Source organism: Cryptotermes secundus, unplaced genomic scaffold (genome assembly GCF_002891405.2).
Source record: "Cryptotermes secundus unplaced genomic scaffold, Csec_1.0 scaffold70, whole genome shotgun sequence".
NCBI classification, from domain to species: Eukaryota; Metazoa; Arthropoda; class Insecta; order Blattodea; family Kalotermitidae; genus Cryptotermes; species Cryptotermes secundus.
In genome coordinates, this window is record NW_019734964.1 from 172756 (window position 1) to 188895 (window position 16140).

A 16140-nucleotide genomic window follows, 5' to 3' on the forward strand; every position below is an offset into this window, starting at 1 on the left:
ATGATCTTATTAGATTTGGGTAAATATGGTTATGCTAAGTTTTTGGAGTGTGATGTTGTGTAAAGAACGCACAGACAGTAGCATGTACACTTCATATCCTGCAGCTCAATAAAAGAAGTACCCTTCTACCAGCCGATAAATCTTTAAATCCAGGGGAGGCGAAAGATACAGGATATTTTTGGTCATATCAATAACTGCTGTGGTTTAAATACCTTGTTACTAACATAAAATAATTTTCTATGATGATTTCGAAACCAGTATTTCTTTTTTGAATTAAAATGAAAAAATTACCTCCCAGCATATATTGCATATAAAAATATTCACAAACACTAATAGTTTCATCCTTAATGGGTCAAATCAATCCCAAAATGTATTTAGAGGTTTTAAAAAGTCACTGGGAAAAAAGTAAGAGATCACAGCATTAACATAACTTAGGCACCTGTTATTCTTAGTCTTATTTACATTGTCATCTAACACAAGGGTCTTTGCTTCATGTATCAAACAAATAAATGATCATATACCAATGTCCCACAGTCAATAGTTACCAAGGCCACCAAAAGGTTTTCTTGTTCTACAAACTTGTAATGTATATAGCGGGACATAAACCCAGATTTCACTGCATAATCAATATTAACTGTTACACAAAACTGAAAACACAACCACTTCAATCTCATGGCTGTCAGCATGTCACTTCTTCCTGCACATGTAAATCAAGTCACTGAACTAAAACTCACTTGTCCAAAACACCATTCTCTGTTAACTACTGCACAATGTGTTTCATACTACATTAAGCATTCCGTTTTTAATGAGTATTTTCACTTGCTTGAGTAAACAGTACTTTTCACTAACTGGAGTCTTACATCTGTCTGTGAAAAATCTTGCATGCACACCCCCTACATTATTTTCATCGGTATTAGACAATTTTCACTGTATTATCTGCATCCAATTTACATAATGTCTTCTTTACCCTGAGTGCTGTCAATCTTACTGCTGGGTTTGGATGCCAACATTCCTGCATTACCTTTGCTAGCGTCCTCAAAACCTGAAATAAAATATCCAAGCATTAACAAATTTCATCCTCATGTGGGCAGCACCAAATTTGTCTTACAGGTACTTCCACCTCAGAAACTGGTTCTTTGAAGTCAGAGCATAAAGTTTTATACACAATAATTAGAGTTATATCTAGCCTTGAAATAGAGACAATCTCTCAAAGTCTGAAAGAACTAAACACTCAAGAAGAACTTCTTGGAACATTACTGTGGGCATAGTGTGAAGTCATGTATAATTTTGCTAAACAAGGGAAGTGTAAAGGAATCAAGAGTGATCAGCTAAACATACGTATATGTAAGGCCTAGAAACCACTACAGTATATTGGGGCATATCTGCAGACATGCCCGTTCCTAGGTAACAACTTCATAAGCATGCAACAATACCAGATCCATTGCTAAGCAATGCACTCATGCAAGAATGGAGGAACTACTGTAAGCGGTTTTCTGCATGGTCCACAGTGAATATAACAAGAGCTAGCTGCCATTAGCAGCCAATGAGATGGGGAGTAGAGGATGAGTCAGGAGAGTGTGTGAGTCAGCTAACAGCAGGAATGAGAAAAGAAGAGGACAAGTGATACCAAGTTCACAACCAGACAGTAAGTTGGCTACACCAGGTCTTCATTGGATTTAGTGATTTGAATGAAATGTGTGCTGGACAGAGTGGTTTATAGAGACGTCAGTTTACGTAGTGCATTCAAGGTCAACTCCCATTTGATGAAGGTTCTGTTGATGAAGTCTGTCCCTCAGTGGCCTCCGTAGTCTAGGGGTAACGTTCCCACTCTTGACTGAAGGTGGAATTTTTAAGGGTGGAAAAATTCAGGGAACAAGTCCTCCGGGAGGGACTTTAAGCCATGGGTCCCGTGTTGTAGATTTACGGCACATAAAAGATCCTCATGTCTCTAGGAGACCTCTGAGCAAAATGAGGTAAAAAAAAGTTTCCCACCCAAGTAGTTTCCAATGCCTCCGGTAGATGGGGGAAGTATTGGGTACCACTGCCAGTAGAGGGGCTGAACTTGCTGGCTGAACGGGGCTGATAGCGAGCACCAGTACCGGAAGGGTATGGCGACTGGTAGAATATCAAAGGGGGATGTACACTAGATCAACAACTGGTTGCGGTGCATGGGGAAACTCACCCCCTCCAATAGTGAATGAATGAATGAATGAATGAATGAATGAATGTTTGCCCCTTGCCGCAAGTATGTGCAGTGCCATGAGAAACATCAAAACAGGGAGTAAAGTTGAGTATACACCAAGATGGCATACAACCCAGTACTGGGATTCCAGAAATACTGAACACAGAATCTGTATGTCACACTATCATGAACAAATACTGAGAAGCAGCTACTGTAGTGCAATAAGTATATAAAATGCTCAGTGATATTGAGAACCGTGCTGGGTGCACACTGGCAAAAGTGGGGGAAAGATCTGAGTGAACCTCTACTGTGAATAGGGCGGAGGAGAACAGAGCAAACGTTTGCAAAGCTCTAGAAGGGAAGTCACTTTTTAGTGCTCTTTACCACATGTATGCAGTAAAACTGAATGAACTGAAGGCTGTCCTGAGGTTGATGCACAGGCAGGACAAAGTGGTGCAGTGAACAAAGCCTCAGTGGAATCAGTGGTCCAGGATGACTTCTAGGAAGTAGATAGGCACAAGAGGCATATCTCTAATAATACCTCACAGACAGCCAAGAAGTTGACTAAACCGGTCCCAGCATCCACAGCTGTCAAACTGACTCCAAAAGCAGTGTTACCTCACAACTTCCTCACACATCTCCTAACTACTGACATGGACATGGAGATTACTTGTGTAGAGAACACACTACCAGAACCAGGTAGGGCACCACAATTAATGACAACTTCTACCACAAACGTCGTTCAAGTCAAAAGAGACTTGGGAAACAAAGTCAGAGGAGAGTATGAGTTCCGAATTCCTTAAATTAAACCAGTATCATAACAAAAGAAATGGCAGATTATCCGGCAATGAAATCCTACCTGAAGAAAAATAGTCTCCACTATTTTACTATTTTACCTTCTGCCCAAATTCTTAAAAGACTACAGAGGCAATAATCTGTCATCTTCCCCCAGACACATCAGTGGAAGATATTTCCAACAGCTCTGAGGACTTAGGCTTAAACAACATCGTGAGGCAAATGATGACCACTTGAAGAGCACCCAACAGACAAACTCATGTGGAACCCCTCCCTATTTTCCTTGTTACCTTAACAAGAAACACTGTCCCCTGGCTGAGTGCCTAGGACTCCTTATGAATGATGACATCACAGCCTCAATGTTCTGTGGCAACTGTACTGGATGCACACTGCCTGGTACTTTCATTTTTAATGCAGAAGCACCCATTCTGAAGTTTTCTACCCTTAACTGTATGGTATTGCAGCAAGGAATTTTTCCATGACAAGCAATAGAAATGCTTGCAAAATATTCACTGTTTTTCAACAACAGGGCCACCATTAAAAAAAATGTTTCAACATTAAACACAAGATGTTGCGCATGTCACTGCTCCACAGCTACTGCAATGGCATCAGTTAAGCTAGTAAATAACATCGTTGCCACCATGTCTTCCTCAAAGGCTGTAAACGTAACACATTTAAGAAATCACCAGGTTCCTTTGCTGCAAACCTCATGGGAAGAAAAATAAAAATGGTAGAGTCTGACAATCATGTTGGTGGCTACAGTCATTGTTACGGTGGTTGATCGTGATCACATCATTTTGGTCACAGTCATGGTGGTGGTGGTGGTGATAATGTCCATAGGAAATACATTTTGTGGGTTAAGACTATGCCTGAAAAGGTTTTGAATTTCATTAAAGTTACAACCGATTCATTAATATACTCCGATAAACCTCACAATGACAGTATGCTACAACAAAACAATGCTTCTCCTACCTCATCAGATTCCCATCTTGGGGGTATGTGGGGGCGGATCCTCTTCATGCACACTATTTCATGCATATCTTCAAAGGAAGGGTCACTGGGTACACAGTTGAAGTATGGGAGACGATAATCATCAGCAGCAATAAGTTTGTTTCCAGTCACACACCGGGAGCACATTTCCCAAAACACCAGGCCAAGAGAGTACATGTCAGCCATCTTGAATGACTCAAATGCAGATGTGTTTAGTGATTCATCCAGTACCTCGGGTGCCATGTACCGTCGTGTCCCAACCCGTGTGTTGGATGCAATATCAATTTTATTGCTTTCACTGAAATGGACAAACAATACAGTACCCATCAGCTGTAAAATGATTATAATAAAAATATTAGCATAATAACAGTCTAATTTTGTGGTGCTGAGTCTTCCTTGAGACACTAATAGCTCATCAGTTACTCCAGAAATTCCCTGAATTTTAAGATACATGAATGTTCATTACTGTGTTCACAAGAGCCTGCCACTGGTGCCTATCCCAAGCCAGATGAACCCTTTTATACTACTACTTTATGGAACATTTTAATGTTATCCTCCCATCTAGGCCTAGGTTCCCTTAGCCAACTCTTTCCTTCAGCTTTTCCTACCACCAACATTGTAAGCATTTCTCTTCTCTCCCATATATGCTACTTGTCCTGCTCCACCATCCTTCATATTGTGGCATACTTGCTTAAGGCAGAACTGTGAAGCCAGCAGAGACAGTTGCTGCTAGGCAATGGCTCAGTAGTGATGATGTGGTCACCCCAACAAACACAAATGCAAGAATGGAGTAACTGTGCAAAGCAGCATTTTCTATGCAGTCCGTGCCGAGAGGTTATAAGCGGGACAAGTTAACTATAGGGAGGGGAACATCCACAGTTGGAAGTTTCTACCAAGTAATGGCAGTGAAAATGTGAATGTGGACACTGGTGTGTGTAACAGTGAACTGTAAAGTGTAGTTCTGTGCTGTGTCAAGGAGTCCAATAAATCTGGTCAAAATCTGTCTATAGTCACACTCCATCATATGACAATATTATCAATCCAACATCTGATGAGGAACAAAGTATGAAGCTTCTCATTGCAGAATTTTCTCCAGTCCCCTGTTAACTTCATCCCTCATAAGTTTAAATATTCTCTCTGCATCCTGTTCTCAAATGCCCTTAGTCTACGTTCTTCCCTTAATGTAACAGACCCAGTTTCATACCCATCAAAAAAAAAAAAACTATTCTTCTTCTTCTTCTGTCAACATTTCTGATTTTGTGTGTGTTATTGGTCGTTGATTATAAATTTTAAAACCATCTTCAATCCTTACAGTGCCAACACTGACTGGATTTTTAAGGGGGGGAGACTTACTACAATGGCAGCACTGATTGGATCACTCTTGTTATATCCTGTATTCTAACCTGCTAGCATGTCTCCTAGAGGCAGAGGTGGAAAACTCTGACAACAATGGTGGGAATTAAGCATCATACATGAAAATTATACTGCAGCAGAAATTATTTCTTCTCAATACATATGAAATTAGAAATGTCATTTTTTAAATTTGTAGTCTTTTGTATTTATATCGCTAAACAGTTCTAAAAATTTAGCACTATAATTGATTTTTATTGATAATGTAGCATGTAGGTCAAGCCAAGGAGGATGAGATGGGCAGGACATGTAGCACAAATGGGGGAGAGAAGGAACGTATATAAGATATTGGTGGGAAAGCCGGAAGGAAGGAGACTAGTGGGAAGACCAAGATGTAGGTGGGTGGACAATATTAAAATGGATCTTAGAGAGATAAGATGGGATGGTATGGATTGGCTCAGGATAGGAACTGGTGGAGGACTTTTGTGAACAGTCATGAACCTTCAGGTTCCATAAAATGCTGGGAAGTTCCTGAGTAGCCGCACAATTGGCAGCTTCTCAAGAAGGGCTCAGCTCCATGAGTGAGTGATGTAGTGTGCAGGAGCTGGTGCCATGCAATGATCATGAGATGGACAGATATACCAGGGCCCTTTCTGGGCAACAGCTGGGTAAACACTTCCCCATAGCAACAGACATGAATATAATAATGGCACAACAATAGAAGAGCTGTGTTTTCTATGCTGTCCATGCCAACATTACACTTGTAAGCAAGGGACAAGGTTATAGCCTAGTCAGTCCCATATGGGAGTCTGTGAAGAAAGGACTTGAGCTGGAAGCAGAGGAATAGTCGATGTTGGAGCTGTTACGAGGAAACGTCTAGTAACAGACTGAGAACACTACACAATGTGTTCTAGTAAACTGCAAAGTGTGGAAATAGCAGTAGCGTTCTAGTTATTCATAGTTATGACTTGTAAGTGGTCAATAAATCTATTCACCAATACAAACCCCATCTAAAGTCACATATACTATGTGATAATAATTTAAAAGCTGAAGAATTTATTCAGTGGACTGCAAATACAAATGCCTGAATCATCCAGATACAGTTATCACAGCTTCCAAAGTATCACTGCTTAAGTGTCCAGAATTGTGACTGACGTCCTCTGATGTATTAGAGCAGAAGCCCTCTGTACTTGAATTCTGACTTTTATAACTTTATTTATGAAAACCTCACTGACACAATTAATAACCATATTATACAGATTCAAATCGAAGGATGATGAAGTGCAAAGGATTTGGAAGGCAGCAGTCATGGCCTATTCAAAGCAATATCCTGGAATCTGCCCGGAAGAACTGAAGAAATCCATAAAAAATACAAACAGGATAGCCAGTACCCTGGCTCAGATTTGAACTGAACACCTCTTAAATACAAGTCCAGTGTTATGGTAACACCCACCTGCTTGGTGAATTTGGACATGTTCTGCTCATAGCAAGCATACAAAATGAAAAATCTGGTACCATCAAAATTAGATCAAAGTCATTCACCATTAGTTATCATGTACTAACACCTATTATCCTTGCGACAAGCTGATCACTCGCCCAAGGAGTCCTACTGTATGTGTAAGATCTAGAAAAACCAAAGTGAATGGAGAAGTTCATGGAGGTAGGCCTAGGCCCACTGGGGCTGTAGTGTAAAGAAAAAAAAAACACCTATTATATGAGATCCAGCCATAACTTAAACTCTGTCCTATGACCCAGTTACTATCTCAGCCCAGGATAATATTTTAACTCCTAGCATTTAAATTACTGATTACAGTAAGCACATTTCACATGAATTTTCTGGATAATATCTACCTTCAGTCAGTCGCATTTTGAAACATATGTTAGACAAGTTCAAATCGAATACAAACATCACAAACCTTCACACTGACCTGATATATCTGACTGCAAGCCCAAAATCTGCAATAGCACATTGGCCATTTCTTTTCACCAGTATGTTTTTGCTCTTGATGTCACGATGTGCTATAGCTGGTTTGCCTCGGGTACCAAATATCTCAGTATGAAGATGTGCCACACCACTTGCAGCAGAAAGAGCAAGACGGAGAAGTGATGACAGATCTAGCACATGTGTCTGAAGATAATCGTGTAATGAACCATTTTCATGGTAGTCTGTGATTAGGAGCATCTGTGTCCATGAGCCTGTGCCTTTGATATCAGCTGCAATGAAACCTGTTCAAACAAAATTAAATCAAGCCCTTCACCCATTTAATTTAAAACACTACTGAACAGTGGAACCGGCCAATTTTTTCCAGGTACTTACATTTTAAATGATATTTCATGATCTTTTACTATGTTAAAAGATCTAAGGCGCTTTTCACTTGACTATACTCTATTACATTAGGAGGAGGAAAGAGTGAACTGGACTGTAACACGAGCTTTTCTATCATGAACACTTTTACAAAGTATGCACTATCAAGTTAATTTACAATTTTCTTTATCATTCTTCTGGGTCTGTGGCTTACCTCAACTGTAACAGGTAATAAAAATCAGATTTCCATCCCTTCAGAAGTCTCTAAGCACCTTCTTCTTCCAGGTTAAGATTTTGATTTTACTTTTGGGATCTTATCAGAACTTATGCACCATTATACTGGTGCAACCTGAGGAAATTCTGGCATAAAAATATACCCCATCTTATCTCTCTAAGGTCCATTTTAATATTGTCTACCCACCTACACCTTGGCCTTCCCAGTGGTCACTTTCTTTCTGTCTTTCCCACCAATATCCTATATGAATTCGTCTCCCCCAATTGGTGCTATATGCCCTGCCCACCTCATCCTCCTTGACTTGATCATTCTAATTATACTTGGAGAAGAGTAAAGTTATGAAGCTCCTCATTATGCAGTTTTCTCCAACCTCCTGTCACTTCATCTCTCTTCAATCCAAATATTCTCAACACACTGGTCTCAAACACCCTCAGTCTATGTTCCTCCATTAATGTCAGAGACCAAGTTTCACATATACATAGGCAAAATTATAGTTTTGTATATTCTAATTTTTATGTTTTTGGACAGCAGCCAAGAAGCCAAAAGGTGCTGGACTGAGTGGTAGCAAGCATTACCATTACTCCTCTTTAATTTCCTCCTGAACCAGGTTTCGATCTGTTATCGTTGTTCCCAAACATCTGAACTATGCCACATTTTCAAAACCTCTGTTTCCTATCTTTATGTCATGATTTTGCCCTGCATTTTGGTGACGAGACAGCAACACATACTTAGTTCTCTCTGTGTTTACTTCTAGACCAACCTCTTACTTGCGTCAATTAAAGTTTGTGTTTTTCTTTATGGTATGTACAGTACCATCTAGTAGATTCACATCATGGCATAGACCAACAGCTGATGTGTCCCATTTAATTTCAGTTCCATCTGGTTTCCCTGGACCTGCCTAATGGCATATTCTAAAGCAAAGTTGAAAAGGAATGGCAATAAAGCATCTCCTTGTTTTAGACCATTCTGGATAGGAAATTTATCAGAAAAATGTTTACTTACATGGACTTTAGTACACATTTCGCTTAAACACATTTTAATCAACCTAATTAGTTTCATGGGTATCCCAAACTCTATCAGAATACTGTACAATACTTCCCTCCTAACTGAATCATAGGCTTTCTTGAAGTCTATGAATAGCTGATGTGCTGTCTCATCGTACTCCCATTTTTTCTCTAATATCTGACGAATGCAAAAGGTATGATCTGTAGTTGATCTGTTACATTGAAACCCACACTGACGATCCCCAATAATTTCATCTGTATATGGATTTAACATTGAGAGATGAATATTGGACAACATTTTGTATGAAGTTGATAGCAGTGATATCCCCCGATGATTACTACAGTCAGTTTTATCATCCTTCTTGTGAACTGGTATAATAATAGACTCCTTCCACTGATCAGGCAATTTTTTCTTATGCCAAATAGAATTAATTAACAGTTATGTACCTAAAACATTTTCATGTCGCATCAATACTGTCTGATAGATTTCAGTCTCCCGAAACCAACTTGCTTCCTCTGTTGTGAAAAACACTTTGACTGCTACCCGTTCTCCTCGCCACCTTGCAAGCCACACTTCTCCATATCTGCCTTTTCCTACTGACTGTACCATCTGGATCTGTTTGGCAATGGTACGTTGAACCTGTAACAATATTTGCAATAAGGAATGTCAAGTTAGTCTGACACTACATACACAGCATATTCTGTCCGTCTCACAGTAAGTGATAAACTGCGACTACCATCACAGATGGGGCACAACTTTTGACAAGAATTTTCAACTCCTATGTTACACTGCTGAAAGAAAAAACCTAGTAAGACCAAAAAAAAAACTGTGATGAAAGAGACTGACTCACTTGTTCTTTAAATATCGCAAAGCACAGCAACTTGCCAGTAGGGGCCAGATGGGACAGCCTTCCCAGCATACACATGATAAAATATTTAACAGAATGCCTGAAAACCTGAATAGCAAAGCCAGTGTACACAATCATTGCTAGGCAATGACTCAGTAAACAGATTCCCGTGGAAATGAACATGCATGCAACAATAGAAGAGCCGCTGTATCTATGCAAAAGCATGATAAACACACCTCTATAACAACACTGCAACTGTTAGGAAACAGCCACCCTGAAGCTATATAACGAGAATCTCAGGCAAGCTGAAATGAGGACCTGAGACATCAGAATTATTGAGCGCAGTTCAATGGAGTGATCTGGCTGTGAAGTTAAGACTTTGTGTGCTTTAGTACTGTGATATCTGAAGTGTGTAATTCAGTGAGACTGTTATAGTTTCTGTGTTAAAATCCATTGCTAGGAAACAAATAGTGGAGATTGTAATAGTTGGAGGACATTAGTGTTTGTAGCAGTAAACTGTAAAGTGCATAGATTAAGGGTGGCGCTGTATTACTTCTAAGTGTGGTAAAAAAATCCAATCATCCAATCCAAACCCCATCTAACATTCACCCCTAGAAAAAAAAACTCCCGTGATTTTAGTCCACAAGTGAACTATACTGACTGAGCGACCACCGCTTCTTGGCAAAGTTTACTGTCAACATTTGCAGATAGATGGTGTTGCTTGGTCAGCGCAACGAATCTCCACGACCGATAATCTGTTTCCTACACCGGAGTCGCTATTTCCTTGAAATAGGTCCTCAATTATCATCATCATGAGGTTGAGTGGACCCTGTTCCAGACCCACTACTTCTCAGAAAAAAATCTGGTAGTGCCGGTAATCGAACCCGGACCTCTGGATCTATAGCCAGGAACGCTGACCACTAGAGAACAGAGGCAGTTAACAGTCACCCCTACCCATGACAAAATTATATATAGCTAACATGTTAAAGAAAAAGGGAACCTGGATTAAATGATAATGAGCCTTTACCAGAAAATGTTTCTCAACCTGAGAAGTGGGGGTAAAGACTGAAGTAACACAACTGCTCTGAAAAAACAGAAATGGGAAAGGAGGGACCTAGAAGTAAGAAAACTGAAATGTGCAGTGTTCAGTAACAATGTAGGGTACTTAGAAAGCATGAATTTCTGACTTGCAATCTGGTTTATATATATAAACATATACTGTGCAGTATATGTTACCTAGAAGCGAACTGGTGCACTGAATAGAATACTCAGATCTTGACTGTCCCCCATGCATGCTTTCCATATACCTCGAGGTGTGTGTAAGGAACATAAGACATTATGTGTATAATAACCTGACAAGAAGCCACTGAGCTCTGGCTCATTTTGACAATTTCAACACAGATACAGCACACACTCTTTAAATTAATCCTGGTACATATCAACATACTCCAAAAAGTATGGCTATCATGAACAATGGGAAGAAGGAGCAATGACAGACATCATTCCAGATTGTGCAGGGCAAGAAACAGAGACATCATTCCAGATTGTGCAGGGTAGGAAAAAGACACATCATTCCAGATTGTGCAGGGTAAGAAACAGAGACATCATTCCAGATTGTGCAGGGTAGGGAAGAGAGACATCATTCCAGATTATGCAGGGTAAGAAACAGAGACATCATTCCAGATTGTGCAGGGTAAGAAATAGAATGTGTGAAGACTGACAGCCTGGCTGCTTATTGTCACCCTAGTTGTCTGTGCTTGGTCAAGGTACTGGGCTTAGACATTTGCTGCATTTGCCTAAATACAATGGGCAAATATGTCACTCATCACATCAAAACTTGGTGACAGGCATAGTTAGTCTCCAAAACACCAACACCATCTCCACTTTGGGATGCCCAATAGCCTGGGAAAATTTCACTGCAAAACTATATTTGACTGATAAATTTCAGTGTAGACTCCGATAATAACCAATCACTGAGTAATTTCAAGGATGATATAGACAGATACGCAAATGGATATGTTCTCACCATTAATCATCATTTTATGCACTCTCTACAAATACATGACAATTAAGATCATGGTTTTTCTGAGTTATGATGTTACATTGTCCATTAAAGTGTTTTCCAGAGTGAGTCACAGACCCAATGGAAGTGAAGCTTCTCCCGAGGACTATAAAAATGGGCTGATAAAGACATGCTAAATTATTTACAACTCTCAAATGTCACATTAAATTATAAGCATACAATTTAATGAAAGGTATTTCATATATATCATTAAGGTTCATTAGTAGCCCGCACCATAGCTGAAGCAGTTAGTCACTGGCTTCCCACCACAGCAGCCCGGGTTCGATCCCGGGTCTGGTCAAGTGGGATCTATAGTGGACAAAGTGGCGCTGGGGCAGGTTTTCTCCAAGTACTTTGGTTTCCCCTGCCAATCTTCATTCCACCAATTGCTTCACAATCACCCTCACCTATCATCTGCGGCTGGTACAATAGTCCAGAAGTGGCCACAGTACAAGGGACTTAGTCCCACTACACCAGCAATAAAAGAAAAGGTTCATTAGTAATTATTTTTTGAAACTGTGAAATTTTTACAAGTTTAGGAGAAGGATCTTAAATGTTTCTTATCCTCTGATAGTAAAAAAAGAGGCAGTGCACTACATAAACCAGTTTGGATCTGAATTAATTAGTACTTTGCTAACCAAATATGAACTGAACCGCAGTCCAAAATATCACTGTTCTGTGTTCTTAAATATATGACATCATAACAAGAAGTAGTCTGCTGTACTTACAAGCAGAGGCAACCCAGACCCTGATCCTGAACTCTGATCTATCAACTCCTGAAGTGTGCCACTGTTTGCCAGATAAGGGTCACAATTTCTTGCCGTCTGTACCAGGTACATTTGTCTGCGATCCTCACGTTTCTTATACCTGTATCAAGTAAGACCATACATTTTAAAAGAATTTTTCACAACAAGAAACTTGACATGTCATTCCAAAATCAATGTTCTATTTCTGTGTGATGACTCCGTCTTCTGAGTGTTTGATATCTCTGTTCTGCGTTCTGGAGATATTACAAAACTACCTAAAGATTCAGACAGCTAATTTCTGCAATATGTTCGCAAACTAGCTCATCATAAAATGATGTCATCACCCAAAATGAAAACATCAATCTAGTATGAATGCTTCACTACTTCAATGAGACTGTTCTATGACAAATGACATAATACAGCACAAATAAATCTTAATTCTCTTCCTATCTTAATGTTATATCTACACTGTGGTCTTCTGAGTTATGGCACCATAACTAAAAAAACGATAAAAATTAGCACTGACCTTCTGTTAATTTTTATTTAGTTCTATTACTTTTTTAGGAGCCAGGATAGCATAGTAGGTATAGTGACTGGCTATGGGCTGGACGACCGAGGGTTCAGAATTCGAGTCCCGGTAGGGTCAATAATTTTCACTTCTCCAATTGTCCACACCAGTTCTGGGGTTCATCCAACCTCCTATACAATGGGTACCGGAGACTCTTACCCGGGTGTAAAGCAGCCGGGGCATGAAGGGGACCACTCCCGACTAGTGCTGAGGTCAATAAAATGTGTATCTATACTTGTACATACTTCCCCATATGTTGTACAGGTACAGTTTTACCTTTTTAACTTTTCTATTACATTTTTATCAGTCTTGTGTAGTATCCATTTCAGGGTAGAAGACAAAGACAGCACATTTTTCTATATCCACAGAAATAACCTAGAAGACCAATCTTCACTGCCATGAAAACTCCCATCTCATAATGATACACATTTTACCTACCACTAATATTCTTATTTTGTTACAAGGCAATATAATGTTCTTCCAGTAGTCATTCTGCACATTTCCAAATAGCCAAAGGGCTTCTCCTGATTACCGCATTTTTGTTAGCAGATGAAAACAAAAATAACAGTAAAATATTATATTTATATGCATACAGATTACAACTACATACATGGTGAATACACATGATTATGAACTAGTGACTATGAAAATACATATAAACATCTACAAGTATATTTATGGCACTTTGTATACATATGACCATACTGTGTTATATTCACTGCTGGAACATAATAATCATCATGGCTATCAGACTGTGAACTTTACCTAAGATAAACGCACGCAACTATGATGAGGAATAAGATAAGACAAACAGTAATGGAGATGATGAGGGCGATATAGGGGATGCTGTCATCATAACTTAGTGATGGTCGTGGTGTGGTGCTTCCCCTTACTGGCTCTGGTAGCAGGAACTGATTGCACAGATTTGTGTAGTTACAGCACGATATGGACCTCCCATGCATGTGGGGTACTAGATGACCTTTACACTATGGAAAGAAAAATGGTCTTATTACACGTGTTAGAATATTCACTACCTATAAATCAACACTGCAACAAACCCTCTACCTTAGTTCTATTCTGATACTTAGGATCAATTCTTTCATGTCAAAACCTGTGTTTCTACAATAAGAATCACCAGCAGCAAGAGAATGTTGAATCAATTATGACTTGGAATCACTGTATTTCCAATTACACATGCAAAGTATTATGTAACCGAATCTGTTGGTTTTGCAAGTTTGGTCTTTCCCATTATTTGATCGAGATGAAACTGTACACAATAATTTTCAACTTATTTATAACATGGACTGCATTTACAACTTCACAAACACAAACCAAATGTTACAAATAAGTATACTGTATACAGGGTGTTTCACGACTTTAGGCCATAACTGCAGGTGGTGATTTCCTAGGTCTTTGTGATCAAAAAAGTTCATATAAACATGTGTCCGATTTTGGACAGTTACGGAGTTATGACTGTCTTAAACTCAGAATAGAAGGTAACGATTACTGACAATAAACGGAACAAAATAGTAAACATAAAGTAAAGTAAAGTAGTGAAGCATAATACATGATACATTTAAAGTATGAATGTAAAGTTAACTTCGTGAAATTACCTTTAATTTGAATTTATTAGCACTTAAAGCTGATTTTCGAAAATGCCACCGCCGGCCGCAACACAGGCTGCCGCTCGGTTGTAAACCATGCCGGACATACCAACCCACCATGCCTTAGGTACATCTCAAGTGTCGAGATAATGAGAACACTCTGTCTCTTGCTGGCTAAAAATAGCAATCCGTCAGCTGACAGACGCGGTTCACATGAGGGCATGTACGGGATGAAAAAACGGTCATAACTCCGTAACCGTCCAGAATCGGACACATGTTTATATGAACTTTTTTGATCACAAAGACCTAGGAAATCACCTCCTGCAGTTATGCCCTAAAGTAGTGAAACATCCTGTATATCCAATGTCTCAGGGGCCCTGAACCTCAAATCTTTTCTTCAGACTGTCTGATTGGATTCATACAAGTGATTTTATATTTTTTGTTTCACTTTTTTTTGCATTGTGTGTAAGGTTTCACAGACAATGCTGTGATTACAGAAGTTCTCTCTGCATTATATCAAGTTATGGAGTTATTTGATAAAGGAATGACACATTGTTTAATGCTATTCTTGGGACTTGGTCCATTGCTTTAGCATTTTTATACAAAATACCACAATGTGTTCGAAGCGGGTTCTATAATCACCTTCAGGTGGAAAAAAATATGAATAAATTCCTCCTCTGCCAGACCCCCTTTGACAGCAGTTCTACCATGGGGGTCCAAAACATCTGGAAATGTGCTCATATGAATTTCTACCTCAAAATGTAAACAGGACTTATTTTTGATACACTGTGATTTTTATATATTTAAAATACTAAGTCAAACTGCTTTAAAAACTGTTAAAATATGCATAATTTTATCACATATTTTATCCTTGTTCTAGGACTAAAAATTCTGGAGGTAAAAGGGGGGTAAGAAATTTTAAAAATAAATACATTTCTGTGTTCCTTTCACTTCTCCTTCTTTCAAAACAAGTTTTCCATTTTCAGTTCATTTGTACATTCAATCTATGCTCAAATCTAACGCAGAAAACATTAAAATAACTGAAACAGTGAAAGTAATGAATCTTGTTTCTTTAATAACATAAAAAATTAAATAGCCTATATTTATTTCTGTAAAACAATACTGTCAACAGTGCAAAACTATTAGCACTGAATGGATGGTAAGGTAAAGCTATCCCTGTAACAGGCCGTGGAGGCCCACAGGGTTGTGACACACTGAGGCTTCCACATTTTCTAGACGACTGGCTCACATATGGCTGTGAGGTCAGTCTTACATCCTGGCCGCCCTTTATCCCCATGAAGATTTCTGGTACTCATTTGTGTTAGAGGCTGAGTCAACTCCAGGGTCATAAGTGAGGCTGGAAGGGTTAGGTCAACCGAAAAATCCAATGACCTCATTGGGAACTGAACCCACGACCTTCCATATTGTAACATAGTGCCTCAACAAAACTA

General features: G+C 39.2%; 1 protein-coding gene across 1 annotated transcript in view; it reads right to left on the reverse strand.

The window, feature by feature from the left end:
• Window positions 1–420: 420 nt before the first annotated feature.
• LOC111869030 (bone morphogenetic protein receptor type-1B) overlaps window positions 421–16140 on the reverse strand; it is a 33044-nt gene continuing 17324 nt past the window's right edge. Inside the window, exons 3-8 of the mRNA XM_023860216.2 lie at window positions 13851–14071; window positions 12500–12638; window positions 9309–9501; window positions 7246–7543; window positions 3950–4265; window positions 421–1042 (exon numbers count right to left, since the gene is read on the reverse strand). Of these exons, the coding sequence (XP_023715984.1) occupies window positions 914–1042; window positions 3950–4265; window positions 7246–7543; window positions 9309–9501; window positions 12500–12638; window positions 13851–14071 (1296 nt within the window). The 3' untranslated portion in view covers window positions 421–913. The remainder of the gene's footprint in view (window positions 1043–3949; window positions 4266–7245; window positions 7544–9308; window positions 9502–12499; window positions 12639–13850; window positions 14072–16140) is intronic.